Genomic DNA, 24,960 nt, shown 5'->3' with positions numbered 1-24,960 from the left:
AGACCCCGCGTGTTCCTGGATGCCCCCCTTGCCGCTGCCAGGCGGGTATAGTTTGGCCGAGCCGAGGAGCCCAGGTGGAAAGTGCTGTCCACGCGGTGCTGCTGCGATTCTTCATCCTTCGTGGTCTGCCCTGCGCTTGGGAATCTTCTTTAACCCCGAGGTCCTGAAATTTCACAATTTACTGCAGGGTGTGACTTTATAGCTTTTTATAAACCCTTTGAGGAGTTCCTGTCGTGGCGCAGTGGTTAACAAATCCGTCTAGGAACCATGAGGTTGCGGGTTCGGTCCCTGCCTTGCTCAGTGGGTTAAGGATCCGATGTTGCCGTGAGCTGTGGTGTAGGTTGCAGATGCGGCTGGGATCCTGTGTTGCTGTAGCTGTGGTATAGGCTGGCGCTACAGCTCTGATTAGACTCCTAGCCTGGGAACCTCCATATGCCGTGGGAAGTGGCCCAAGAAATGGCAAAAATACAAAAACAAACAAACAAACAAATAAATAAAATAAGCTCTTTGAATTTGGTGGCTGGCAGTTCTGGGAAGTTTTCTTAAATTATTTCTTACCTTTTTCTTTTCATGGATCCTCAAATTTTATTTCTCTCCCCACACAGAAAATTGCTTAATTGTATTTCTGATCTTTTATTTACTTTTGAAGGTTCTGTTTTCACAGAACCTTAATCTCTAAGAACTCTCTCTTATTCACTGAGTGGTCCTTTTACAAATAGCATCCTTCTCTGGCTCATGGGAGCAAGCGAATAACTTTTCTTTCTGGGAATTAATGACAAAGCATTGAATTTTGTCCTTCTCTTGCTGCGTTGTCTCTCTTGTATTCTTTTTCTCTTGCTCTAGTCTTTGAGTTCCTTGCTAGAGGGTGTGGTCCTGCCGGTTTCGCAGCTGAGAACCCCTCCTCTCCCCTGACAGCCTGTATGCTAGGGGCCCGGCAGCAGCAGGAAGAGGCTGGTGGGGTCCCACTGCCAGGCGTCTTTTCAAAGGCGCTGGACGCCCGCCCTCAGCTGGTCTGGGGACCCCTGGGCTGGACAGAGCCTCATGCTCCGGGAGGGCAGCCCGGTTGGGGGGCGGGGAGGTCCTGGAGGTTCACAGGCTGGGGATGGGGGCCTGGGGAGGGTTCGTCATTAGTCCGCCGGGGCTGCCCTAACCAAGTACCCCAGACTGAGGGCCGAGATGGCAGAAGTGTATTGTGTGACAGCCGGGAGGCTGGACCTCTAGGTCACGGTGGCATCTGCTGCTTCCTTCCGAGGCTGGGAGGAGAGCCCACCGCCTGCCTGTCTCCTGACGGTCCTTGGCGGGCGGGGAGACCCGCCACCCAGACCTCTTTGTCTTCACGAGGTGCCTTCTCCGTATCCGTCTCCTTTCTCTAAGGACGCCGGTCACAGCGGGCAGGGCTCACGCGACTCGGCATGACCTTGTCCTAAGCGGCTGCGTCTGCCAGGTCCCTGGCTCCTGGAGGTTGGGGTCCAGTGTGTGAATTTTCAGGGACACAGTTGACCTGGTAACAGGCTCTGGCGCGCCTCTGCTGACCTTCCGCAAACCCCTGTCTTCGGTCCCACCCCGTTTCCTGCCCTCAGGGGCACCCGGGGTCTTTCTGGGTCCCAGGGTGCGAGTTGGCTGGTCCTTGTGAGGCTCCAGCTTTCCCAGGTTCCGCTCACCCCCAAATCGTGCCTTTTCTCGGCTGCCTCTGCCTCCTGTACGGATGGGAGTTTGCAGCAGGCGTCACCGAGGGCGTTGGAGGGAGGGGTTCCGTTGCCAACCGAATACCTCTCCTGCCTTTTGGGGCGTTGTTTCTCATTCACGTCTCCCTTTCCCCAAGGTGTCTCCCGTGCTCGCCGGGGCTCCCGCTGCTGCTCGGAGTGACCCCCCACGGCCGCAGAGATGGCCGGGGCCTCGGTGAAGGTGGCGGTGCGTGTCCGCCCCTTCAACTCCCGGGAGATGAGCCGAGACTCCAAGTGCATCATCCAGATGTCCGGAAGCACCACCAGTGAGTACGGGGACAGGCTCGCCGATGCTGCTGGCCCCTCGGGGCCACGGGCCCTGGGCCTCGAGGCCAGAGGCAGCGGCCCGCCTGGCCCCGGCTCCCTCCTCGTCCACACCCTGTGTTTGTTCTTCGGGACTACAGGGCAAGGGACCACAAACGGGTGGCTTAAAACAGCAGAAATGTATTGTCTCACAGCTGTGGAGACCAGAGCTCAAAATCGAGGTGTGGGCAGGGCCTCAGTCCCCTGCGGCTCTGGAGTGGTGGTGGCTTCCGGTGGTGGCTGCCACGTGGGCCTGTGGCTGTGTCACCCCAGCCCCTGGTCTGTGTGTTCGTATCTTTGTGTGGCCTTGTGGGAACACCTGCCGCTGGATCTAAGAGCAGCCCTTGTCCAGTATGACCTCGTGTCAACCATGAATTACAGCCTCTAAGACTGTTTCCAATGAGGTCGTGTTCTGAGCCGCAGGGGGACACGGATTTGGGGTGAACTTTTCAACCCAGGACGTAGGGCTCCTGGTTTCTTGTCTTGTTTCAGCGGCCCTTGGTTTAGAAGCCTTTTCTCCTGTTCGTTCTTTTGTTGCCAGTCTGAAGTCATCTCACACTTTTCTGAGAAGTAGGTCTGGGGTCAGCAGGCCAGACAGGGGGTAGTGAGAGTGAGAATGGCAATTTCGAGAAGGTCAGAAAGACCTTCAGCTGTGGCCCTCAGGACCCAGCTGTCAGGGGCAGGGAGGACGCGGCCCCAGCCTCCCCCTGGCTCCTTCTGATGCCACAGACTTTGTGCTGGGCTGGGACAGGTTTACGGGATATGTTTGCCAAAGAGTGGACGGAGCCCAGCGGGCAGCTCAAGTTCTCAGCGGCGCCCAGATCGTCACTTAGGGCGTTGCCAGTGCCCGGGAGCCCCGGCCACCGTCTCTTACCCACAGAGGGAGCCGTGCTCCTTGATTCGAACCCTGTAGGTTAGCGGGCCTTTTTGCTTTGGGTCCCCTGGAAACTGAACCAGAGGTTGGGTTATCTCCCGGTCAAGAGGCCTCCCCAGAGCGTGGTGACGGGAGCAAGACTTCGCTGTCGCCGCTCCCACCTGTGCGGCTGGCGGGGCTCAGCTGGGAGAGCTGCACCGTCCCGGCGGCATAAGCTGTGCCGGGCGGTCCTGAGGCTGTGGCCCCTGCGCCCGGCAGCCCCACCCCTCCTGTTGTCTACCAGGCGGGGGGCTGCCCCGGGAGGTGGGGGTGCAGGGCTGATGGCCGCTGCCTCTGGAGGCCCGTCGGGGTGGGGATTTGGGCTTGGCTGGGACTGTTCCAGGGCGCCGTTAGGCTCTGTGGAGGGCGTCTCGCCTGAGGCTCTTACTAGAAGGTCTTGGAGCTCCGTGGCCCTTTATCCTGCATGAGCAGGTTGTGGGGTCCCGCTTGGAGCCTGGGCAGGTGGGGGACCGGTGCCCAGGCGCATCTGCTAGGTCCCTGGACGTGGACCCGGGTGGATTCAGGGGTGGAGGGCACATCTGGGAAGGGCGCGGAAGCCGCAAAGGGGCCTTGGTGAGCGGGCAGCCACCACCGCCGCTGGGGACTCAGCCGGCTGGGACCCTCTGACATACAGGGTGCCCTCCCCAGGAAGCAGGGGCGGAGGCCTGTGCAGGGCCTCGCTTTCTTGCCCCTCCAGCTCGGCCCCCTCGAGGCTGAAGTGCTCAGGTGGCCCGACTCAGGCCTTAAGCTGGGCGGCCAGGGGCTGGGACCCCCCTGGTGGGAACAGTGATCTTAGGGCGGCAGGAAGCGTCCCCACCAGGAGTGACACGCGGGTGACCCAGGATATCAGGGAGGGCCGTGCGCTCTGGGCCAGGCCCTGGCAGTGCAGGCGCCGCTTCAGACGTGTCTGGGGCCTTGGCCTGAGGGGCTCACCGGCGGCCAAGCCCCATAGGGACCTGCAGAGTCAGCAGCAAGATCAAAGGATCCCAGGCAGACCCTGTGTCTCCCTGGAGCTTGGAGGCAGCCCAGGACAGGGAGGGGCCGGTGCCACGGGAGTGAACAGCTGGGGGCATGGTGGGCGACACTCGGGGGACCTCTGAGCCAGCCCTGGCCTGAGAGCCGGAGCGAGAGAGACAGACAGACAGAGAGACAGAGACAAGGAGAGAAACACAAAGAGAGACAGAGACGTGAGAGACAGATATAGAAGGACATAGAGACAGAGAGACAGAGACAGAGAGATGGAGACCAAGAGAGGCAGAGACAGACAGAGAGACAGACGCAGAGACAGAGAAACAAAGAGACAGACGCAGAGACAGACACAGAAAAAGAGAGGCAGGAGTCCCCGTCGTGGCGCAGCAGAAACGAATCTGACTAGGAACCATGAGGTTGCGGGTTCAGTCCCTGGCCTTGCTCAGTGGGTTAAGGATCCCGCGTGGCTGTGAACTGTGGTGTGGGTTGCAGACTTGGCTCGGGTCTGATGTGGCTGTGGCTGTGGTGTAGGCCAGTGGCTACAGCTCCGATTAGACCTCTAGCCTGGGAACCTCCATATGCCGTGTGTGTGGCTCTAAAAAAGACAAAAGACAAAAAAAGAAAGAAAGAAAGAGAGAGGCAGAGGCAGCCATCAGCACAGGAGTGGGGTCAGAGGGCGGAATGGGCTTTATTCCTGGAGATCCTGGGGCGGGGGTGGCGGCGGTGAGGGGGATGAGGGGCCTAAAGAGCCGGGTCTGGACAGCAGCTGACGGCCGTTCTGTCGAGGCGGGAGCTGAGCTGGCCAGCGCCACCCACGGGGATGGTGACGCGCTCCTTGAGTCCCGAAACGAGGTGCACACCAGGAGACCCCGCTTCTCCGAATATGCCACCTGCATCCCCACCCTGACCCAGAAATGAGTCACTTTGATTCCTGAGTCTGTGGCCAGCCCCGCACGGCAGCATCCTCATCTGAAACACACCTGGCGCCTCTGGGAACCCTGCAGCCGAGCAGATTGTAAGATCGTAGGTACCTGCGCTCCGTCCCCGCAGCAGGGACCCCATGTGCAAAAAGGGCCACGTTCTGAGCTTCTGGGTGGATGTGAGTTTGGGGTTCACCCCAGGGCAGTGCCTGTGGAGGGAGGGACTCAGCCAAACCTCAGTGTTGACGTCTTCGGGGCCGGACCGCGAGGGCCCACGCCCAGCCTGGCCTTCCCACCTCCAGCCTCCCTCCTGGATCCCGGCAAGCCAGGCCCGGTGCGTGCCGTCAGGGGCTGGCGCACTGTTCCGGAAGGCTGCCAGGACCTTCCCGACCGTCCCCTCTGGCCACACAGACTCTGCTGGCGGCTCATTGCCGTCTTCCCCACAGAGGCCCTTGTCGACCAGCAACCCCTGCGCAGCCTCAAACCAGACTCATCAAAGTCGGCCCCATTTGCACATCAGGATTCTAGAATGTTCCAGTTTCTGAGTAGAGTGAGCCTGGGCATGGGGGAGCACAGAGAGGAGCTTGGGTGTGGCCAGGAGGCGGTCACGCTGCTTCTGTTCGAGGAATCGCTTAAGACAAGGCCTGCTCTCAAAGGAGGAGCCCTGGGGGCCGGTGGCCCTGGTCAGCAGCTTTGGCCAAGGGTGCCAGGGGCCTGCTGTCACTGGCTGGGCCCAGGTCGGCATGTCCTCGGCCCTCCCTGCCAGCACCGTCCAGAGACAGCTGGCAGGCCTGGAGCTGCCCCTGCCGGGGCCCACTTGTGAGAGTCGCAACAGACTCTCCACCTGCGGGGGTCATGTGGTCTCGTGTGCTGCCCCCAGCCCCTAGGGACAAGGACTGTGGGGTCGTGTCAGCACACGGGAGGAGAGGGTGGGGGTTTGTTCACACACAGTGTGGTGAACGCCACTGGGCTCCAGCCTGAACCAGGCTCCACTCCTGGCCCTGGGCCCGGTGAGGTCCCTGGGGGACCTTCCAGTGGGGACTCGGAGATGGAACTAGACGGGCCAGTGGCAAGAGCCACAGCGCACAGTGAAGCAGGCAGTGGTCAGTCCGGAGGCCTTGCTGCAGGCACGAGGGGCTTGCTGACCGAGTGAGGACTGGCAAGGGCCCCCTGGTGAGCGTCCCTGAAACCCCGACAACGCTGAGGTTCTGTCTCCTCCACTTGGCCTCAGTGCAGCTGCGTCCTGAGTCCTGCAGGTGTTGGGTGGTGGCCTGCTGTGAACCAGCCCCCGGCGCCCGCTCCCTCTCCACACACACACACGCACACAGCACGCACGCATGCATACACGCACGCACCACACACACACACGCACGCATGCACGTCTCTGCAGATTTCCGTGGTGTAAATTCTCTCCCCACGGCCATGTTCAAGCTGCCGTGGGTTTTACAACAGACCCACGGAATTCCTCAGCGTTGAACCACGGGCTCCTGGAAGGAGCCAGCTGGGCACAAGGCCTGTGGGGCCTTCAGACTCCGAGAAAATGGTCTCCTTTGTTGGGCTCCGACTCTGCTGCTGCCGCCCCCTTCGAGCTGGCACCCTTACGGCTCTGCTTTGTCCCCTCTGTGCTTCTGCAGAGCCTGGGCAGCCTGCCTGCAGCAGGGGCAGGGGGCATGGAGCCACCCATTCAACGAGCCCAGGTGTCCCCACTCCTCAAACCCACAGGAGGAAGAGCCCCGAGAACTGCACAGGAAGCCCCCCATCTCCTCAGTGCTGGGGGGTGCCCTGCAGCTCTGGCCCGGGAGGTCGCCCTGGGGAGGCTTGGTCCCTGGGGTGGGCCCTGGCGAGGGCCATCCCCTCTGGAGCTGGAGCCGTCTGTAATGACGGAGATGCCACAGGACCCCCGGGGTCAGGACCAGGAACGAGGGTCCCCGCCACTCCACGGGACCCCCCTCAAGAGTAACAGCAGGTCCTGGGGCCAGGGCAGCTCTGCCCGGTGGTGCCCATGGTGGGCTCCCCTTTGGGCCCAGTCCCTGCTCACTGACCCTCGGGATCGGCGCCCCTGCCCGCTCCGTGTTTTTTGAGCACACCTGTGTCTGGTCCCTGGGGGGGCTCCCACTCTGGGAGCTCAGGGTCCACGCAGCGTATCCAGCAAACTCCCAGCACAGGGACGCGTCGGGGCAAGGTCAGCGCCTGGGCTGGGCTGGTGTTGCGGCCGACAGAGGGGAGCAAGTGGACGGGGCGGGTGCCTGGCCTGCCTGGGGCCCTGGCCCGCGGTGCAGGGAGGTGGGGAGACCCGGTGGACAGAGGGGGGCACCGTCAGAGGCTGGGCCCTGCGGCATGTGCTCAGGAGGTGCTGTGATTGGTGTTTCCATGGCGCCGGCATTATCTGCACTCAGGTTCCGGTGGCCGCGGCCCCAGGGCCTCGGATGTTGAAACCGGGGCAGCCAGGTCTCCTCTCAGCCTCGCTCCTGGAGGCAGCATGGACGTGACCCCCTCTGGGCTCCAAAGAAAGGGCTGTGATGGTCAGTCACCTGCCTCTCCTGCCAGCTTCTCAAGGGGGCCGGCTCATCCCCCAGAGGTCCCCACGCGGGGCCGGGGCCCAGAGCTGGGTCAGCCCGGGGACCGGGCTTCTGCTGACAGCCGTGCTGTGAGTGGGCCCTTCGGCCAACGCAAGCAGCAAGGGTCTGCCCGCCAAGCCGCTGGGCCCGCGCGGCTGCAGGGTGGGGCGAGGCCCGGGGTGGGGGGGGTGGGTCTCGGCCTCTCAGGGCTCTGTGCGTGACAGCCCGGAGACTGAGTGGCGTGGACCACCGTTCTGGAGGCTGACGTCTCAGATTAGGGCGTCACAGGGCTGACCCCTTCTGAGCGCCCGTTCCCTGCCTCGCTGCAGCCTCGCATGGTTTCCTGGAAACGCGTGGCCTTCCTTGGCCCGTGGGCTCGCCATCCCAGTGTCTGCCTCTGTCTTCACACGGCCTCCTCCCTCCGTGTGTCTGTGTCCACTTCCCCCTTTTATAAGGAGGCGGGTCGCAGGGGGCTGGGGCCCCGTCCCACTCCAGGGACCTCATCCTTACCAGTTACAGCCGCAAGGACCGTTTCTAAATTAGGTCACAGTCTGATGTCCTGGGAGTCGGGACCCAACACGTGGATGTGGGGGTAGAACTCAGCCCGCAACACGGTGCCCCTCTGTTCCCTTGGCGAGGAGGACGGGTGGCCCCGACACCCACTGCGGGGGCAGGGGTGTGGTGCGCTGGAGGTTGTGCTGAGCCCAGGGAAGCAGGCCCTCCGCCCACCGTGGACACGTGTTCCTCTCTACGTATGGGGGTGGGGGGCGTGAGGGATGCCCCCCTCAAATGGGATGATGTGTTGGGGAGCGGCCTGGAACCCCCTCCCACAGGGACTGGCCCGGGTTCCTGGTGGACGTGAAAACCCAGGGAGGCGTCTGCCCCAGGTGGCCCCTGGGGGTGCTCGGGGTCTTCTATTAGCAAGGACACTGGGGGTTCAAACAGTGTCCGACAGGGCAGCCTGATAGCAGTGGCCACAGTCCCTTTGGGCTTGCCATGGAGGACCCGCTGCCTGCTGAGGGCCTGGGGCCTGGGAAACCCCGGGGTGCTTCAGCCTCGGGCTGGGGGGCTCCTGGGACACTCGGCAGGTGCCAGTGGTGTGCGCTGGCAGCATCATGAGTCAGGGGCTTATTTCCAGGCTGCCCGCCAGCCCAGGTGCAGCTGGTGAAGGAGGTGCAGGAGGGACCTGTGCAGGGGACAGTCCCACAGAGCCCCTGAGAGCAAACCCAGACAGGACCCCCAGGTGCTGGGGCAAGAGGAGGAGCGTGTGGTGGTGTCACCGCGGAGGGACAGCCAGCCCATCCTGGACACAGATGAGGGCACAGGCCACACAAGCAGGGACACAGCTCTGCGACGGGATGCCCAGCTTTTCCTGCTCCCCGGGGCTCATGTGCGCGGAGCAGACGCAGACAGACCTGGGCTGGGGGGAGGCCGGCAGGGTGTGGACCCGAGGTGGGGGGCGCCGTGCTGTGGTCTGACCCAGTATTTGCACAAAGGAACAGCTCTGACTGTCCTTGTTGGAGGTGGGGGTGCAGACAGAGGAGAGGGGCAGAGAGGGCTCATCTGCCTGGAAATGGGGCCCTTGGCCCCACTGAGCTGGGGGCTGACTTTTCTGAGGCCAGAGGCCTCTGGGGACCCCACCTCTCCACCTCGGGGTCCGGCAGGTGAGCCGGAGTCAGCCTCCCTGGAGCGCAGCACTGACCCCGTGCCTGTCCCCTCCCCGCAGCCATCGTTAACCCCAAACAGCCCAAGGAGACACCCAAAAGCTTCAGCTTCGACTATTCCTACTGGTCACACACCTCGGTAAGCCCAGCGCTGCAGGTGCAGGGGCGGGCTGCGTGCTGTGTAGCCCCCGGCCAGTGCCTCGACTTCTCTGAGCCCATGGGGTGAGGGACCACCCTACCCCCTGCAGGCCCATGTGGGAGGTGGGGCACACCTGGGTGGGAGCTTTAGAGGAGGAGCTGGCTTTCCTAAGTTGTCTTGGGTGTGGAAGGTCACCCTGGGTGGTGACACGCACTGTCCCAGCTGCAGCAAGGACCACGGGGCAGTCAGCGCACTGTGGGCAGCTTCCCAGGGTCTGAACTGTGTGTCCATTTGCCCGCAAGCCTCTCCACCTCCCCAGACATCCCACGCTCAGCCCAAACTCAGCCCCAGCCCCAGCCCCAGCCCCGGGGCGCCCGCCTCCCCCCCTGGAGCCTGGAGACCCCTGGACTTTGTACCTCCCGCCTCCCCTACCCAGTCCACACAGTCCTGCCCAGCCCCCAGCTCCTGACTCCTAGAAGCCATCCTGGCCCCTGCCCCCGGGCCGGCACCCACCTTGGGTCACATCTCTAAGCGCCTGGCCCAGGCTAGCCCCAGGGCTCCCCATTGCAGCATCCCTATCCAGCCCCCTCCTCCCCTTGTCAAGGTGCCCCCAGGCCTGCCTCCCGTAACTGGCGGCCTTCAGGACAGTGTCCAGGCGCCAGAGTGCAGCCACGGGCTCCCTGGGCCCCTGGGCCTTCCTGTCTCTCTAGCCCCACCTGGTCACTCCCACAGTGGCCACACGGAGCTTTGGTTTTAAGCACCATGTCCTGTGGCCCCGCCCCTGAGCCTGTGCAAACACTGTTTCCTCTGCTGAAATGCCCTTCCGCCCTGTCCCGCCCTAGCCTGGCCAGCTCCTCCCGCCCTTCTGTCCAGAAGCTGGCCCCCACCCCCCCGCAGGACTGGTTCCTCTCCTCTGGTCACCTGGGAGTGGCTGGGCAGGGCAGGTGTCCCTCCCCACGGTGCCGGCCTTCGTGCCCAGAGGCCCTGGGCGTGATGTGGGCGCTCGGGGAGCACGCTGGGCTGAGGCCTCGGCCCGCCCAGGCTCCTGCAGCTGCCCCCCCTTGTCCTGCAGCCGGAAGACATCAACTACGCCTCCCAGAAGCAGGTGTACCGGGACATCGGCGAGGAGATGCTGCAGCATGCCTTCGAGGGCTACAACGTCTGCATCTTCGCCTACGGGCAGACCGGGGCCGGCAAGTCCTACACCATGATGGGCAAGCAGGAGAAAGACCAGCAGGGCATCATCCCGCAGGCACGCGGGGCCAGGCGGGTGGTGTGGGCCCCGGCAGGGGCAGGACGGGCAGGGTGGCACGACCGAGACCCCAGGAGAGGAGGGAGCCAGGAAGGAATGTAAACCAGAGGAGGTCAGGGGGCAGGGCGGGAGGGGCAGGCAGGCCAGCGCAGCCGAAGAGGCTGGGACCCCCATCTGGGAATGGGGAGCTGCGGGAGGGCCCTGGCCTGGGGCAGGGCCAACCGCAGTCACATCCGTGAGACAGAGAGGCGGGGACGGTCCCTGCTGCGGACACCCCTTCCCTGGGAGAGTTGGAAGGGCTGGTGGTCCGGGCAGGGTCTCCGAATCTGAGCTGGTCAGTCCTGCCCTGGTCAGGACGGGGAGAGCACCAGTGGGCTGGAGCGTGGTGGACCCCAGCCCTGCAGACAAGGAGGGCACGAGGAGCACGTGGGCCGTGGGAGACCATCCTTGGTGGGTGGGGAGACCCGGGAGTGAAGCAGAAGACAGCGGCTCTTGGCTGCAGGCCTTCTCCAGGTGGACGGGCGGGTGCGGGGGGCCCGGGAGACCGAGTCTGGCCGGGGGCCGGGGGGGCTCCGGGAACAGCCGGCCCTCGGGTCTGACTGCGTGTCCTCTGTCCCTGCAGCTCTGCGAGGACCTGTTCTCCCGCATTAACGACACCACCAACGATAACATGTCCTACTCCGTGGAGGTAGGAGCCCCCGCCGTCCGGCCCTCGAGCGGGGCTTTGCTAACCCAGCCCGTCCTCGCCGCCGCTCTGGGCCTTTAGCTTGCCCCTCAGTCACGCACGTGGCAGACACACCTGTCCCACGGCGGGCACTGGAGTGGGCACAGCGTCCTCTCCGCAGTGTGGTGAGCAGCTGCTCTGAGCTGGGCGCAGGGACAGAGCCTCTCAGCTGTGTGGCCCGGGCTGTGCCTCGGCCAGGGTGGCCCCAGTGTGACTGCCCTGGGCGAGTCCCCCAGCACGGCCGTGGGTGGGCCAGAACCAGGCTGACAGCCCGTTCACATGGGGCCGTGGCCCTGCCAGGTAGCTTGGGGCCCATTGTGTGCCCCCTGCACCCCCCGCCTCGGGGGCCCTGATGTCATCTCTGCCCACAGGTCAGCTACATGGAGATTTACTGCGAGCGGGTCCGTGACCTCCTGAACCCCAAGAATAAGGGCAACCTGCGTGTGAGGGAGCACCCCCTGCTGGGGCCCTACGTGGAGGACCTCTCCAAGCTGGCTGTCACCTCCTACAATGACATCCAGGACCTCATGGACTCAGGGAACAAGGCCCGGTGTGTGCGGGCGGCACGCCCACCCTCCGTGCCCTCCTTCCCCCACCGCACATGCAACCGTGAGCGCCTCCAACGGACCCCTGTCCTTGGGGCGCCTGTTGGTCTCCCCATGGGGTCTGTCCGGGGGCCCCCTTGGACGTGTGGGCCTTATGGGCCTAAGGCTGTTCAGGACACACGCCAGCCCTTGAGGGGATAGGGGACAGTTTGCCACACAGGGTCTGCCCCTCCCAGGGGTCGGGCTGTGTGCCCTGGAGCGGTGGTGGTGGCTCTGGGTGGGGCCAGACTGGAAGGACCAGCCTTGCCTGCTCGGAGGGCCAATGGCCCCCTGGACAGGGCACGGGGCTGGGGGCAGGGTCGGCTGCAGGTGCTGCCAGCCGGAAGCAGTTGGTCTTCGTGGCCTTGCTGTCCTGGGCCTCTCTGCCCAGGAGGGTCTGCCCTGGTCGCCATGCCCCATCTGCCACCCAGCGCCTCGCTCTCACAGGCCGGGCAGGGCAGCCCTGGGAGCCCCAGGGGCCTGACTCCTGGTGACCAGGTCAGGTGGGCTGGTGGTACCAGTGACCCTCATGCCTGACCACAGGACCGCAGGTCACCTCATGTGGCTTCTGTCTCCCCAGGACGGTGGCGGCCACGAACATGAACGAGACGAGCAGCCGCTCCCACGCCGTCTTCAACATCATCTTCACACAGAAGCGCCACGACGCGGAGACGAGCGTCACCACGGAGAAGGTGAGCATGGCCTCGGCGGGCGGCGGCCGCGGGGTGCGGCTGGGTCAGGCCGCTCAGGCCGGACGCGGAGGCCGAGCCCGGGGCTGGCCTCCCGGGGCGCCGGCGGTCCCCGGCCCAGCTGGGGCCTTGGCAAGAGGTTGGCCACCTCGCCTTGGTGTTTGGCGCCACCTGGGTGTGGAAGGGACTGGGTGCGGAAGGGACTGGGTGCAGGCGCTGTGGCCCCCGGGCCTGCCTCCTGCCGGGCGGTTCTGTTGGAGACCACGGCGGCAAGGAAGGGGGTGCCCAGGCCTGTGGAGGGGGGTGGAGGGCAGTGGGGAAGGCGGGGGGTCTCGGAAAGCATGAGCGCCCGGGGCACAGCAGGCCCCTGGGGACTGGTGCAGGCTGGGGCAGGGCCCCCCGGGGGCATCTGGCAGCACAAGGGAGATGCTGTGCCCACATGCCCTGGCCTTGTCAGTGGGCCGGGGCAGGGACCTTCTCCTGGGCCTTCATCCAGACTGACCGTGGGCCCCAGAGGGGCCAGCAGGGCGGGTGCCCTCCATGGCTCTGACTGCCCCCCTCCCCGCCGTCCAGGCCTGCTCCCGGGGCACTTCAGCTGCCTTCTGTGGGCAGGGCTCTCTCAGCAGCGCCCTGGGGTCCCTAGAGGGACTAGGGGAACTTAGGGCCACTCAGTCCCAGATGATTTGGGGGCCACTTCAGCCTGGAGCTGTCCTCCCAGAGGCCCGGGAGGGCAGGAGCGTGGAGCTGGAACCAGCTATCTGGCTGCTGGCTGCCTGCTGTTCCCACCCCTCGGGTTCCGGGCACCAAGGGGCCCCACCTGCCAAGTCCTGTCTGCAGCAGCTGAGGCTTAGGAGCGGGGGCTGGGCCTCCCAGGGTGCATGTGGCTGCTGGCCCCGGCATGGGAGTGTAAGTGGGATCCTGTCTGGTGCCCAAGTGGCTCCAGGTAGCTCTGTGCCCTCTCAAGGCAGCTGAGCTGTGGCTGGGGGCTCCCCGAAGCCAGGTTCAAATCCCACCACACACGATGTGCCCTGTCTATGGAATGGGTGGCAGGGCCAGGACTCACACCTGTGAAGAGTGCCAAGCATGCAGGCAACAGTATGGCAGTGCCAGGTGCTGGGGGGGCAGGTGGCCTTGTCCTCCTGCTGAGCAGAAAGCAGAGGAAGCTGAGACCTGCAGGTCAGGGACGCCCACCCAGGGAAGGCATAGCACATCTCCTGCCTGTGACACATTTGCCCTCTCAGGTGAGCAAAATCAGCCTAGTGGACCTGGCCGGGAGCGAGCGGGCCGATTCCACGGGGGCCAAGGGCACACGCCTCAAGGTATGGCAGCCCTTGGTGGCTGCTCTGCTCCAGGGCGGGGCGTGGGGGGGTGGAGTTGGTGTCCGGAGCCCCATTGGTCGGGGTGCCTGGAGGGTTCGGGGTGCTGGCGCTCCCGGGGCCCGCGCCTCCCTGACATCCCCCCCCCCCCCCCCCCCCGCATGTGCCGCAGGAGGGAGCCAACATCAACAAGTCCCTCACCACCCTGGGCAAGGTCATCTCTGCTCTGGCCGAGATGGTGAGTGGCTCGGGGGCGGTGGGGGGCCTCCCATCCTGCCCCCCGGGGTGGGGGGAGCAGTTCACGAAAAGCCCAGAGGTAGGGGTGTCCCCGGGCTGGAGATGGAGCAGTGACCCTGTCCCTCCCTGGAGCTCAGGGCCCTGAGGGTCGCTGGGGTTGTGGGTGGTCGCGCCCCTCCCCGGGAGGGCAGGAATGTGGGCCCTGTGGCCTTGGTCGTCCCTGGGAAGGGGCCGCGGCCTTCAGGGTGAGGGGCCAGGCCTGCTGGGCGGCGGGCGTGGGCCCTTCCCTGGACACACGGTCCTGCTGCCCCACGAGGCTGAGGGCAGAGCAGGGGGAGGGAGGGAAGGGAGGAGCAGAGCAGCGGGGGCGGGGCGAAGCCCGGTGTGGGCGTGGCGCTGGGCGGGGCGAGGAGGTGCGTGGGCGGGGGGGCAGGTGTGAGGGTGGGCGAGGCTCGGGTGGGCGGGGCAGTGGGCGGGGCGGGGCGGCGGGTAGGCTTGCCCGGCCTCTCCCGCCCCCTCGCGCCCTCCCCGCGCGACTCAGCCTCTGCCTTTGCTTTCGCAGGACTCGGGGCCCAACAAGGTGAGCGCCCTCCTGGCCTCTGGCTTCTGGGGGCGGGGGGCGCGACCTGGGCCGGCGCGGGGCACCTGGGGGGCGCGGGAAAGGAGAGTTAGCGCTGGGGGGGAGCCGGGCGGGCATGGAGACCGGGCGCGGAGCTGCCGAGGGGGTGTGAGAGCGCATGGGGCGCCGCGTGGGGCGAGGGCACGGGCCGGGCGAGGGCCTGTAGCGGGGACTCCGGGGCTCGTGAGGAGACGGAGGGCCGGGAACTGCGGGGCGCCGCGGGAGCTGCTGGACGGGCGGGCTGGTGTGGGGGAGGCGAGCGCGGCCGGCGCCGCCCAGAGAGGAGGGAGCGCGGGCGACGCTGGGAACCGGAGGACTGGCCGGCGAGGCGCGTGCGAGGCGCGTGCGAGGCGCGTGCGAGGCGCGTGCGAGGCGCGTGCGAGGGGAACGAGGGCAGCGCGGCGGGCGGGCGGGCGGGGGCCTTGTCGGAGCCGCAGCAGGAGGGCGGCGCCCCGCAGAGCTTCCGCGAGAGAGGGCGCCCCTGTCCCCGCGCTCTGGGGCGGCGCCGCTCTTACCGCTCGGGACGGTCCTGAAGGGCGCCGGCGCCGGGCGGCCGCGCGCGGGGACGCCAAGGGGCTGCAGGGCCCGGAGTGGAGCCCCGGCGGCGGGTGGCGCGCGGGGGACGACGGGGAGGAGGCAGCGGAGAAGCCGCGGCGCGGGGGCTGCGGGGGCTGCGCTGGCCTGGGCTGACGCGGCGCGCGCCTCTCCTGCAGAACAAGAAGAAGAAGAAGACGGACTTCATCCCCTACCGGGACTCGGTGCTGACCTGGCTGCTGCGGGAAAACCTGGGTGAGGCTTGAGGCCGCCGCCGGCCGCGCGGAGGAGCCTGAAACGCCCCACGCGACGCGGCGCTCGGGGCTGCCGAGCCCGCCCCCCGGGAGCGGCCAGGCCTGCGCTGGGGGGCCCCCCGGGGCAGCTGGGCCCGAGGGAGGACACGAATGTCGCAGGAAGGCACGGCCCTCCCGCTGAGCCGCGGCCCGGAAGGAGGCCTCCCCCCAGGGCCCCAGCAGGGCCGGCCCAGGGGACGGCGTTTCCCGGGCGGGTCCGGGCGACCCCGGACGGGATCCCGAGAAACCCTCAAATAGGAGCAAAAAGGGAAACCTGCGTTGAAGAGAAAGGGCTGCTCCCGGGGAGAAGGCCTGACCCTGCGCGGCTCCCTCCGCGCCGGCGGGCGGCCCTGCCTGGCGAAGGGGCCCCGTGTGTGGCGAACACCCGCCGGAGGGGGAGGGAGTCAGGCGCCCGGCAGCGCCGCGGCCGGGCCCGCTGTCTGCTCGCCGGCGGTCCCGGCTCAGACCCTCTGCTGCACCTGGGTCGGGGACGGGGACGGACCCCGCGCGGGGCTGACCCTCCCCTGGGACCACCCGATGCCTTCCCACAGGCGGGAACTCGAGGACAGCCATGGTGGCGGCGCTGAGCCCCGCGGACATCAACTACGACGAGACGCTGAGCACCCTGAGGTGTGTTCCTGGGGAGGCGCCCCCACCAGCCGGTGCCGCAGGGTCCCTCCAGGAGCCACTTTGGGGCACGTCTCAATTGGGCTCCTAGGGCCGTGCGGTTTCCCGCCACTCGTGGCCCAGGGCCAGGCGGGGAGAGCTGCGCTTGTGGGCCGAGCAGTCTGCACCTGCCGGTGGGCCATGGCGGCCCCCACCGGCTTTAATGAGACACGGGGGCGGCCCGGCGGGCGGCCCGGGGTGCGGGAGGGGGCTCTGCAGCCTGGGTCGGTGCTCCGGCCTCTCGGCAAAGGGTGCAGGACGTGGGTCGGACTTGCTCCGTTCCCCCGGGGCCCGCAAGTCCAGGGCGAAGGCCTCGCCCCGGGGAGAAGATACCACACCGCCTCTTCTCTCCTGGGGCCTCTGTTTCCCTGAGGACTCCAGGGCAGCGACTCCGGGGCGGGGAGTGGCTCTTGGTTCTGCCGAGGTGGCCCTGCAGCTGGGCAACGGTGGGGCTCCTAGTGTCCCTGGGCCCACAGCTCCCCGTGCTGCCCAGGTACGCGGACCGGGCCAAGCAGATCCGCTGTAACGCTGTCATCAACGAGGACCCCAACAACAAGCTGATCCGCGAGCTGAAGGACGAGGTCACCCGACTGCGGGACCTGCTGTACGCCCAGGGTCTCGGCGACATCACGGACAGTGAGTGTCTGTGCCCGCCCGTCTCGGGCGGGGCAGCGGGGCTGCGGGTCCTGGGGGCCTCCTTCCTGGGACCCTCACCCGCTGGCTGCGGGCCGGGCGGGGCCTGGCTGCCCTTCCCAGCCCCGCTGGCCCGCGTCCCGGGCTCTGCTCCGGGTTCTGGGACGGAGCTGCCTCTGATGTGGGGGGCTGGGTTCTGGCCTGGGCCTGGGCCTGGGCCTGGGCGGGCTGCATGGTTTGGGTTTGCCACTGGCCCGGGCAGGCCACGTTGGCAGGCCACGGTGCTGCGGTTGTAGTGGTCCCCGTGTCCCGCTGAAGACCGCTGCCACCTGCCCGACGGCGGCCTGTGGTGGCGTGTCCTCTGGAGACAAACCTGTTCTTCTGTTTCTGTCTCTCCCCCACGCCTCCCTCCCCTCAGCCAACACTGTGCCTGGAGGACCCAAATGTGTGTATCCCCGCTGCTCTCTGTGCATCCCTGCTTCCGCCTGGGCCGCGCGGGGCGTAGGGCAGCACGGCGGGCCGGGAGGGCGCACCCACCCCACTTCGGGGCTGGAGGACGAGAGCCCTCTTGCTCCCGGTGCCCCGGTAGACACGGGGTCACAGGTCTTGTGCGCTGTGGTCCTGGCTCTCACCCCCCACCCCGGCCCCGTGTGGGGAGGCCGCCGAAGCCTCCTTAGTCTGGATGTGGCCAAGGTCAGGCTCTGACCCCCAGAGCGCCCAGAGGCCTGGGATGCTCCCCACTCAGCACGGAGGCAGGGCCCGGGCTCCGAATGCTGCCAGGCCCTCCCGGCCTGTGCCCCCCGCTGGCCTTGGGCCTGGCTCCCCGCGCCCCGTGCTGTCCTACGTTTGCCACTGCTCTGCTGTGTGTCCGCTTCTGCCAGGAGGGGCCCGGGCACCTCCCACCCCAGGGGGTGTCTCAGTCCCCAGCCCTGGGCCTTGGGGGCAGGGAGCCCGGGGGGTGGGGGACTCTCTGGACCCAGAGCCGCTTCTTGGGGTGGAGGAGTGCGGCTCCTCCGGGGCGCTCAGCAGGCAGACAGTTAGCCCAGCCCCAGCCTCGCGGCTCGGGCTGCTTGGTGGCCTGGGCAGTGGTGCGGACGTGGCAGCCCGGGTGTGGACCAGCCTCAGGGCTGGGGGGCAGGGGCAGGGAGGCCGCTGCAGCGCCTCCAGGCGCAGGCAGCTCAGGTGCAGAGGCCGCGCGGGCTTGCTGTGTGCGCAGGGGAGCCGGCAGGGCGCAGAGGGGCCCCGGGGGCGCCGACCCACTGCTGGGGGCGGCCTTGCATGTGCTCGTCTGGGCGCCCAGCTTGGGCCTTGTTTGCCGCCTTCTCGTCACTCACCTCTTGCTCTCTCCCGACTTGCTCTTTCTCTTCTCTCCTCCCGTCCGTCTGCCCGCCCTCTCCTTCCCTTCCTCCGTAGACGCGTCCGACCTTGAGAACAATAACCGTAACCGTGCCGGGGCGGAGTTGAGTCAAGCCCCTGACAATCTCTCCACAGTGACCAACGCCCTGGTGGGCATGAGCCCCTCGTCCTCGCTCTCGGCCCTGTCCAGCCGTGCCGCCTCCGTGTCCAGCCTGCACGAGCGCATCTTGTTTGCCCCGGGCAGCGAGGAGGCCATCGAGAGGCTGAAGGTGAGGCAGGGCCGGGTTTGGAGCAGCGGGCGCCGGGCCGCTGGCCGGGGCGCCCAGGCCCAGACCCTCCTCTCGAATGGTTGCTCCGAGGGCGGGCGGCGGGGCTTGTCAGAGGCCTGGTGAGCCATGAGGGCGGACGCAGAGCCCTGCGTCCCAGCCCTGCCCAGGCGCCGGTCCGCGCGGTCAGTCGGAGGTCGGTGCTCTCTCTCCGGGACCTGGGGCGCCATCTGCCGAGAAGGGCGGCCGGGCGTCCTAGGGCCTCTCCTGTGTGTTCCCACCCCCGGCCCGGCCTGGCCAGGCTGGTGTCCGGCTTCTGGTTACCGGCTTCCTAGGTGCTAGGTGGGAGGGGCGGAGGCGAGCCCAGACCTTGGGTCCTGAGGGGACTGAGGTGGAGGCACAGGGGCCGGTCCCAGGCTGGGTGGGGGAGGGGCGTGAGGTCACCCTGGAGCCGAGGGCCGCTTGTCCTGCGGGGACCCACTTAAGGCGTGAGGTGCCACTTGGGATGAAGGTCCTGTCTGGGCTGTGGGGTGGGCACTTGGGGTGAAGGGATCGCTTGGGGTGAAGGGTCCTGCCTGGGATGTAGGGGGCACTTGGGGTGAGGGGTCCAGCCTCCAACATGGGGGCACTGGAGTGAAGGGGCCCCCGGGGGTGTGGAGGCCCTACCTGGTGTGCGGAGCTGGGCAGAAACAGCAAGCAGGTGCGGATGTGGGGGTGTCACGTCCCAGCGGTGGCCGGGGAGGTCTGTGCCTCCGAGCCAGCATCTCAGTGTCTCCACGCGTGTTTGTCTCTCTCTCCAGGCTTGTGCTCTGGGCGCTTCCGCAAGAACGTCCCACGTCCTTTGTGCGCACGATGGGGCTGTGCGGGCCCGGCGGCTCTTCTCCCCCCTGCCTGGCCCCGGGCCTCTGTCCGCCGCTGTCCACCGCCTGCCCCCAGCCTTGACCCCCCTCTCCTCTGTCTTGCTCTCCAGGAGACGGAGAAGATCATAGCTGAGCTCAACGAGACCTGGGAGGAGAAGCTGCGGCGGACGGAAGCCATCCGGATGGAGAGGTGGGCAGTGGGGCTGGGGACTCGCCGCAGCCCCGGGGCCCTGCTCTGGGCTCCTGCGCCCAGGGGTGGCCGTGTCCAGGGTGGGACACACCCGTCCCGTCTCATCCAGTGATCCTGCTGTCTGTCACCAATGGCCCCCTTGACCTGGTCCCTGGTCAGGGGTCAGTCCCTCCAAGAGGGCACCCGAACTCACTGACCAGATGAAACATGGCGTGGGTGCTGACCCCTGCTCTGTCCCCAGGGAAGCGCTGCTGGCTGAGATGGGCGTGGCCATGAGGGAGGACGGTGGCACCCTGGGGGTGTTCTCTCCCAAAAAGGTAGGAGCCGGTGTTCCCCGGTGCTGCTCCGATGTGGCCAGGGCTGGCCGAGCTGTGGCCCCCTTCGGGGTGTCAGTCCTCTGGGAGGCTGGCGGGGTCCCCCTGGGAGCAGGAGAGCAGCTCCAGGCACAGGACTCACAGCCATTCCCTCCTGTGTGGGAGCCTCAACCCCGCCTCCTCACAGCAGGATGTCCCTGTGGCCTTCGGACATCAGAGAGGTCACTTAGCTGCTCGAGGAGTCGACTGGATTCCTCGAGGCTGGGCGAGACTGGGGGTCCTAAAGCATGTGGGGCTTGGAGCCCCCAGGAAGCCTGCACCTCTCATGGGCAGGGCCTGGCTGGACGCGAGCTGAGAGCCAGCCGACCCCTTGGGGGTCAGCTGAAGGGGGTTCTGGCTGTCCCAGCAGAGACCCGCCTTCCTCCGCCCAGGCCTGGCTTGTCCACAGCCCTGGCTCGCACATGGAGCAGAGCACCTCTCCCTGTTCTGTGGGTCAGATGCCGTGAAGCATGAGCATTAGAGGCAAAGTCTCTGTGATTCTAGGACCCAGACCCACCCACCCCACCCTAAAGACTCCCAGACCCTTAGAGCCCCTGGGAGCGGAGCTTCAAGCCAGGAAGCCTTCCTGGAGGCGGTGGCAGTCTGTTCTGACCCCAGCATGGACTCTCCTGGCTCTGCCACCTTGTTGACGAGGGAGTGCCTAGCCTGCTTTTGCCCCCAAGGATTTCTGAGTTTGCTGGTCCCTGAAGGTGGCGACTCGTGGAGCCCCCGCTGTGCCGTCGGGGCCCTGAGGGAAGCACCGACTACCGTGCAAGGGGCTTATCCCCCCAGGTGGCTGCTCCCTGGGGATGGGGCCAGGCTCCTTGGGCCCTTTCTGTGCCTGCGAGCTCCAGGCTGGCGAGCAGCGTGTGGTGAGGCCCAGAGCTGGGGGGAAGGGGGCCTGGGTGGGGTGGGCCCCACTTCACACCCTTCTGAGTAGGCCTTGGCTTTTGTTTGGAGTGCATTGTTCCTGAGCTGCTTCACATCCCCGGGTGGGGGAGGGTCCCCTGGGGTGGGCCCGTGAAGCTGGCGTGCAGGTGCTCTGTCTCTGGGGGGGGGGTGTAGCCTGGGGCAGGGTGCGGTACCCTCACGACACTGGCTGTGCAGCCCTTTGGCTTTGTTGGTGGCAGAGGGATTTGCTGGTGGCTCCTGGTCTGGACACGGCTCAGGAGTGTCCCTGGGGACAACGGGGATGCCCCCTCCGGAGACCAGCAGGGTTCCCGTGACCCTGGAGGAGTGCATGGGCCAGTGGCGCCCCCACTGGGCCCTGCAGCGCGAGCACAGGCCCTTCCTGGCAGGATCTCTGCCTAGGACCGGGTTTGGGGCACCTTCCTGAGCTCGGGAAGTGTCCGGGGCCCAGAGACCTTGGGTGAGAGCACAGGAAAATGGGGTCCAAGGCCCAGGAACAGAGCCTGCAGTGGACGCCCTGGGCATGAGATGGGGGGACCCAGAGCAGTGCTTAGATGGGGCAGCAGGCAGGGAGTGGTCCCGGGCTTTGGGTCATGCTTTGCTCTGCCTGTGGTCAGGGCAGGGGCCAGGCATCTAAGCCGGGTGGCTCAGGGGGCTTCTTTCAGAGCCTCTCCACTTCCCAGCATGCTAAATCCCCTTCTGGCTCCAGGACTCCACTGGAGCGCCCCGCTCCCAGAGCCCCAGTGGGAATAGGGACCTGCAGCCCTGTTTTAGGGCAGAGGACCAGGCCCAGACCCACGGGGTCCAGCCTGTGCCCTGCACGTCCAGGGAGCCACCACAGCCTCCGAGCAGCCCCCTGGGCCCTCAAGTGATCAGAGTTGGGCTCCCAGCCCAGGTCCCCCAAGTGCCACCCGGCAGCTCTTCCCCCGAGGCTCTGGGGTCCCCGTCCAAGTCTCCTCGGGGGGGGCCTCTTCCTTCAAGCCTCTTGTCCTCTCTGCCAGGCTGGGGGGATACCATGTCCCCGAGAGGCTGGGTCTAGGGCTGGTGGTGGTCTGGCACCTGGGGAGAGAGGTCAGCAGGCGGCAAGAACGGTGGCCTCCTGTCTCCCCAGACGCCACATCTCGTCAACCTGAACGAGGACCCGCTGATGTCAGAGTGTCTCCTCTACTACATCAAGGATGGGATCACCAGGTGGGGGTCCCCGGGGTGCAGGGCGGGCCCCCCACAGAGGGCGTCGGCAGGAACACGGCCACCTGCCCAGCCTTGTCGTTGGCGGTGAAGCTGCGGGCCACTCTGGCACGTGGCTCCCCGGGCCAGGCTGTGTTCGGGGCTGTCCTTGTGCCCCACACATAGGCACTCACGTGAGAGCTGGGCATCCCTGCCTGCAGGGCACCGGGCGGGCCAGGGTGGGTGTCGTGGGCGCACTGGGTCCGGCCGGTGCTGATCCCCCGCCACCCGCAGAGTGGGCCGAGAGGACGCAGAGAAGCGGCAGGACATCGTCCTGAGCGGGCATTTCATCAAAGAGGAGCACTGCGTCTTCCGGAGCGACTCCCGAGGGGGCGGTGAAGGTACCACGCCCCCGCCCCGCCCGCGCCCCGGTGATGCCGAGGGTCAGGCCTGGGTGCGGCCTGCTGGGTCCGCCCCAGGCCGGGCCGTCACCCCTCCCTGCTCCCCGTCAGTCCCAGGGGCCCCCTCCATTCGAAAGGTGCTTTGAAGGCTGGGCTGGGGACTCGGCTCCCTCCCCGGGGCACAGCCGGTCGTCGGGGTGTTTGTGGGCAGGAGGCCGCTGAGCCCAGCGCCATGGTGGGCTGTTCTCAGGCTGTGCTCTCCTGTGGGCTGGGAGCGGCTGTCAGTCCCTTTCCCTGGCTGGCCTGCCCTCAGACCTCCGTCCCCACTGCTGGCCTTGGGTGGGACCACCCCCCTTTCTTGGGAAGGTACCTGCTGTGCTGTCCCAGTGCCACAGCTCCTGAGCACAGGGCGGGTTTCCTGGCAGGCGGCCAGCCAGCCTCTGGGTGGCAAACCAGTGACAGAAGCCTCCTCTGTGACCTCAGGGTGGTGCCTTAAAGCAGTGTTGGGGGTGTTGGTTCTCCCAGAAATCTGTCCTCAAAGCTGTCCCTCCTCTTGGTGGAAACAAAGCCCAGAGGGTCTCTGGGACTCCCGGGGACGCACGAGCCACTGTTGCCCGTTCCCCGGGGAGACCCAGCAGGGCGGGCCGGTCAGCGGCGTGGGGCCTCCCAGCCGGTGTCACTTTCCTCATCTGTGGGTGGCTGAGACATCCCTCCGGCTTTTCTGAGGCTCAGACGTACCTCGGGGAGGAGCGAGGCCTGGGGGGCCGCCCCCGCCCCACCTGCAGCTGCTGATGGTCAGCCTGAGTGGGAGGCTCCTGGGCTCAGACAGGCACGGCCAGGATGGCAACTCCTCACGGCCCTCCTCTGTCCCCCCATCTGTCCTGTAGCCGTGGTGACCCTGGAGCCATGTGAGGGCGCAGACACGTACGTCAATGGCAAGAAAGTCACAGAGCCCAGCGTCCTGCGGTCAGGTACAGCGGGGCACCGGAGGGGCACCCCCGTCCCCCGCAGGTGCCCCCTCCTGCTCCCCAGACTGTGGGGCAGGTGGGGAGGGGCTGCAGGCACCTGGCGGACCTTGTGGCGCCCCGCTCCTCCGCTTCTCAACGGGGCAGCACCACCGGCCTGGTGGGGGTGGGGCAGCTGAGTCCATGCTGCGGGCAGGCCGAGGCGGGGTCCCAGGGTGGGGACCTGTCCCGCAGGCCCTGGTGGGGTGGGTGTGCCATGGAACTGAGGAGGGGCCGCGGCCAGGCAGCCGGCGGGGTGTGGGCTACACTGGTCTCAGGACACTGGCCCCCTGGCTTGGGTTTCGTGCCCCTGCGTTGTAAAACACACCTAGAGGTGTGTGTGTGCCCGTCCATCTGTCCACGGAGCTGCTCATGAGCTGGTGGGGGCGGGAGCCTCTCAGCGAAGCCTCAGGTGTGCTCTGAAGGCCTTTCAGCTGTGTCCTGGGGGGAGGTCGCCTTTCCTGAGGTCGCGTGATTGCAGCTGCCACCCCGGCTCCAGACTGCCCCCCAGCAGGGCCTTCCTCATTGCCTGACTGCACCCCTTGGCTCTGCAGTCCAGCCAAGCCGCACACCACAGTGTGCAGTGATGTTTTGCTAAGAATGAGGGAGTCCCTTCCTCTTCAGCTGCGGGTGTGTGTGGGGGGGCTGGGAAGCCGGGGCGGGGGGCGACCCCTGGCAGCCTAATGTGCAAGCCCCTCAGCCACCCTCAGGGGCCTTGTTTTTAGCTCAGGGTCTTGCCTTTGCGGCCCCTAGAGATGCTCTGTCAGGTGGGAGACACATCACACATCCTGGATTCATGGGCATCGGAGGCCACCAGTGGCTCGGGCGTGTCCTCGCCCTGTCAGCCAGGGTGCTGAGATGGTGCAGTTGAGCGGGGCACGGTGTCCGTGGGCTCGGGGCAGGGCCCCAGCTGGGAGGGGAGGCTGAACTTGGGGTTGGAGAGGGGCCGAGGGAGGACCAGCCTGCAGACCTGGGCTCTTGTGGGGAGAGGGGCTGAGCCTGGGCTGCAGGCCCTGAGGCAGTGCTGCGGCTCCTGGAGAGAGTTGGAAGGAAGCTGGTCCATCCACAGAGGCCCCTCAGGCAGGACTGTCCAGAGACAGCAGGCACTACCCGGGGACCCGGGTGCCCAGGGAGTACACAGGTGCCCCAGGGGTGGCACCTGCAGGCTGTGGAGAAGAGGGGACAGTGGCGAAGCCCCAGGCGGTGTTTTGCAAACATCACTGCTGCTGAAAGGGACGGGGCCGGGGTGGATCTGGGAAGAGGGTGAGGAGGCCCCTTCAGGTCCTGGGGTGTGGGGCAGGTGGCCACCCAGTGGTGGTGAGGGTGACACTGACAGAGGACCTAGAGAGGCAGCTCGTGGTGATTGAGGCCCTCCTGGCAGGGGCGCTGGGGCCCCAGTTGGAGGAAGCACCTGCACCCCCTTCGCCTCCCCCTCCCTCCTGAGGCCACTCAAGGCCTGAGGTCCCCCAACTCTGGGTGGTCTCCTCTCTGCCCCCCAGGAAACCGCATCATCATGGGCAAGAGCCACGTGTTCCGGTTCAACCACCCTGAGCAGGCGAGGCAAGAGCGTGAGCGCACGCCCTGTGCAGAGACGCCCTCCGAGCCCGTGGACTGGGCCTTCGCCCAGCGCGAGCTGCTGGAGAAGCAGGGCATCGACATGAAGCAGGAGATGGAGCAGAGGTGAGGCCCCCGGGCCATGCACCGGGCCCGCCGTGCC

At 66.8% G+C, this 24,960-nt stretch overlaps 1 protein-coding gene across 1 annotated transcript in view; it reads left to right on the top strand.

The window, feature by feature from the left end:
* Positions 1–24,960, top strand: part of KIF1A (kinesin family member 1A) — an 84,218-nt gene that overhangs the window by 18,104 nt on the left and 41,154 nt on the right. Inside the window, 20 exon segments of the mRNA XM_021074861.1 lie at positions 1,823–1,990; positions 9,114–9,190; positions 10,263–10,442; positions 11,065–11,130; positions 11,538–11,716; positions 12,331–12,442; positions 13,681–13,758; positions 13,928–13,993; positions 14,555–14,572; positions 15,325–15,400; positions 15,990–16,068; positions 16,598–16,740; positions 17,156–17,182; positions 18,229–18,362; positions 19,330–19,409; positions 19,651–19,726; positions 21,783–21,862; positions 22,133–22,239; positions 23,127–23,210; positions 24,743–24,923. Coding sequence (XP_020930520.1) covers positions 1,885–1,990; positions 9,114–9,190; positions 10,263–10,442; positions 11,065–11,130; positions 11,538–11,716; positions 12,331–12,442; positions 13,681–13,758; positions 13,928–13,993; positions 14,555–14,572; positions 15,325–15,400; positions 15,990–16,068; positions 16,598–16,740; positions 17,156–17,182; positions 18,229–18,362; positions 19,330–19,409; positions 19,651–19,726; positions 21,783–21,862; positions 22,133–22,239; positions 23,127–23,210; positions 24,743–24,923 — 1,949 coding nt within the window. The 5' untranslated portion in view covers positions 1,823–1,884.

This window comes from Sus scrofa, chromosome 15 (assembly GCF_000003025.6).
Source record: "Sus scrofa isolate TJ Tabasco breed Duroc chromosome 15, Sscrofa11.1, whole genome shotgun sequence".
In the NCBI taxonomy this organism is placed as follows: domain Eukaryota; kingdom Metazoa; phylum Chordata; class Mammalia; order Artiodactyla; family Suidae; genus Sus; species Sus scrofa.
This window is presented reverse-complemented; position numbering and strand designations above follow the sequence as displayed.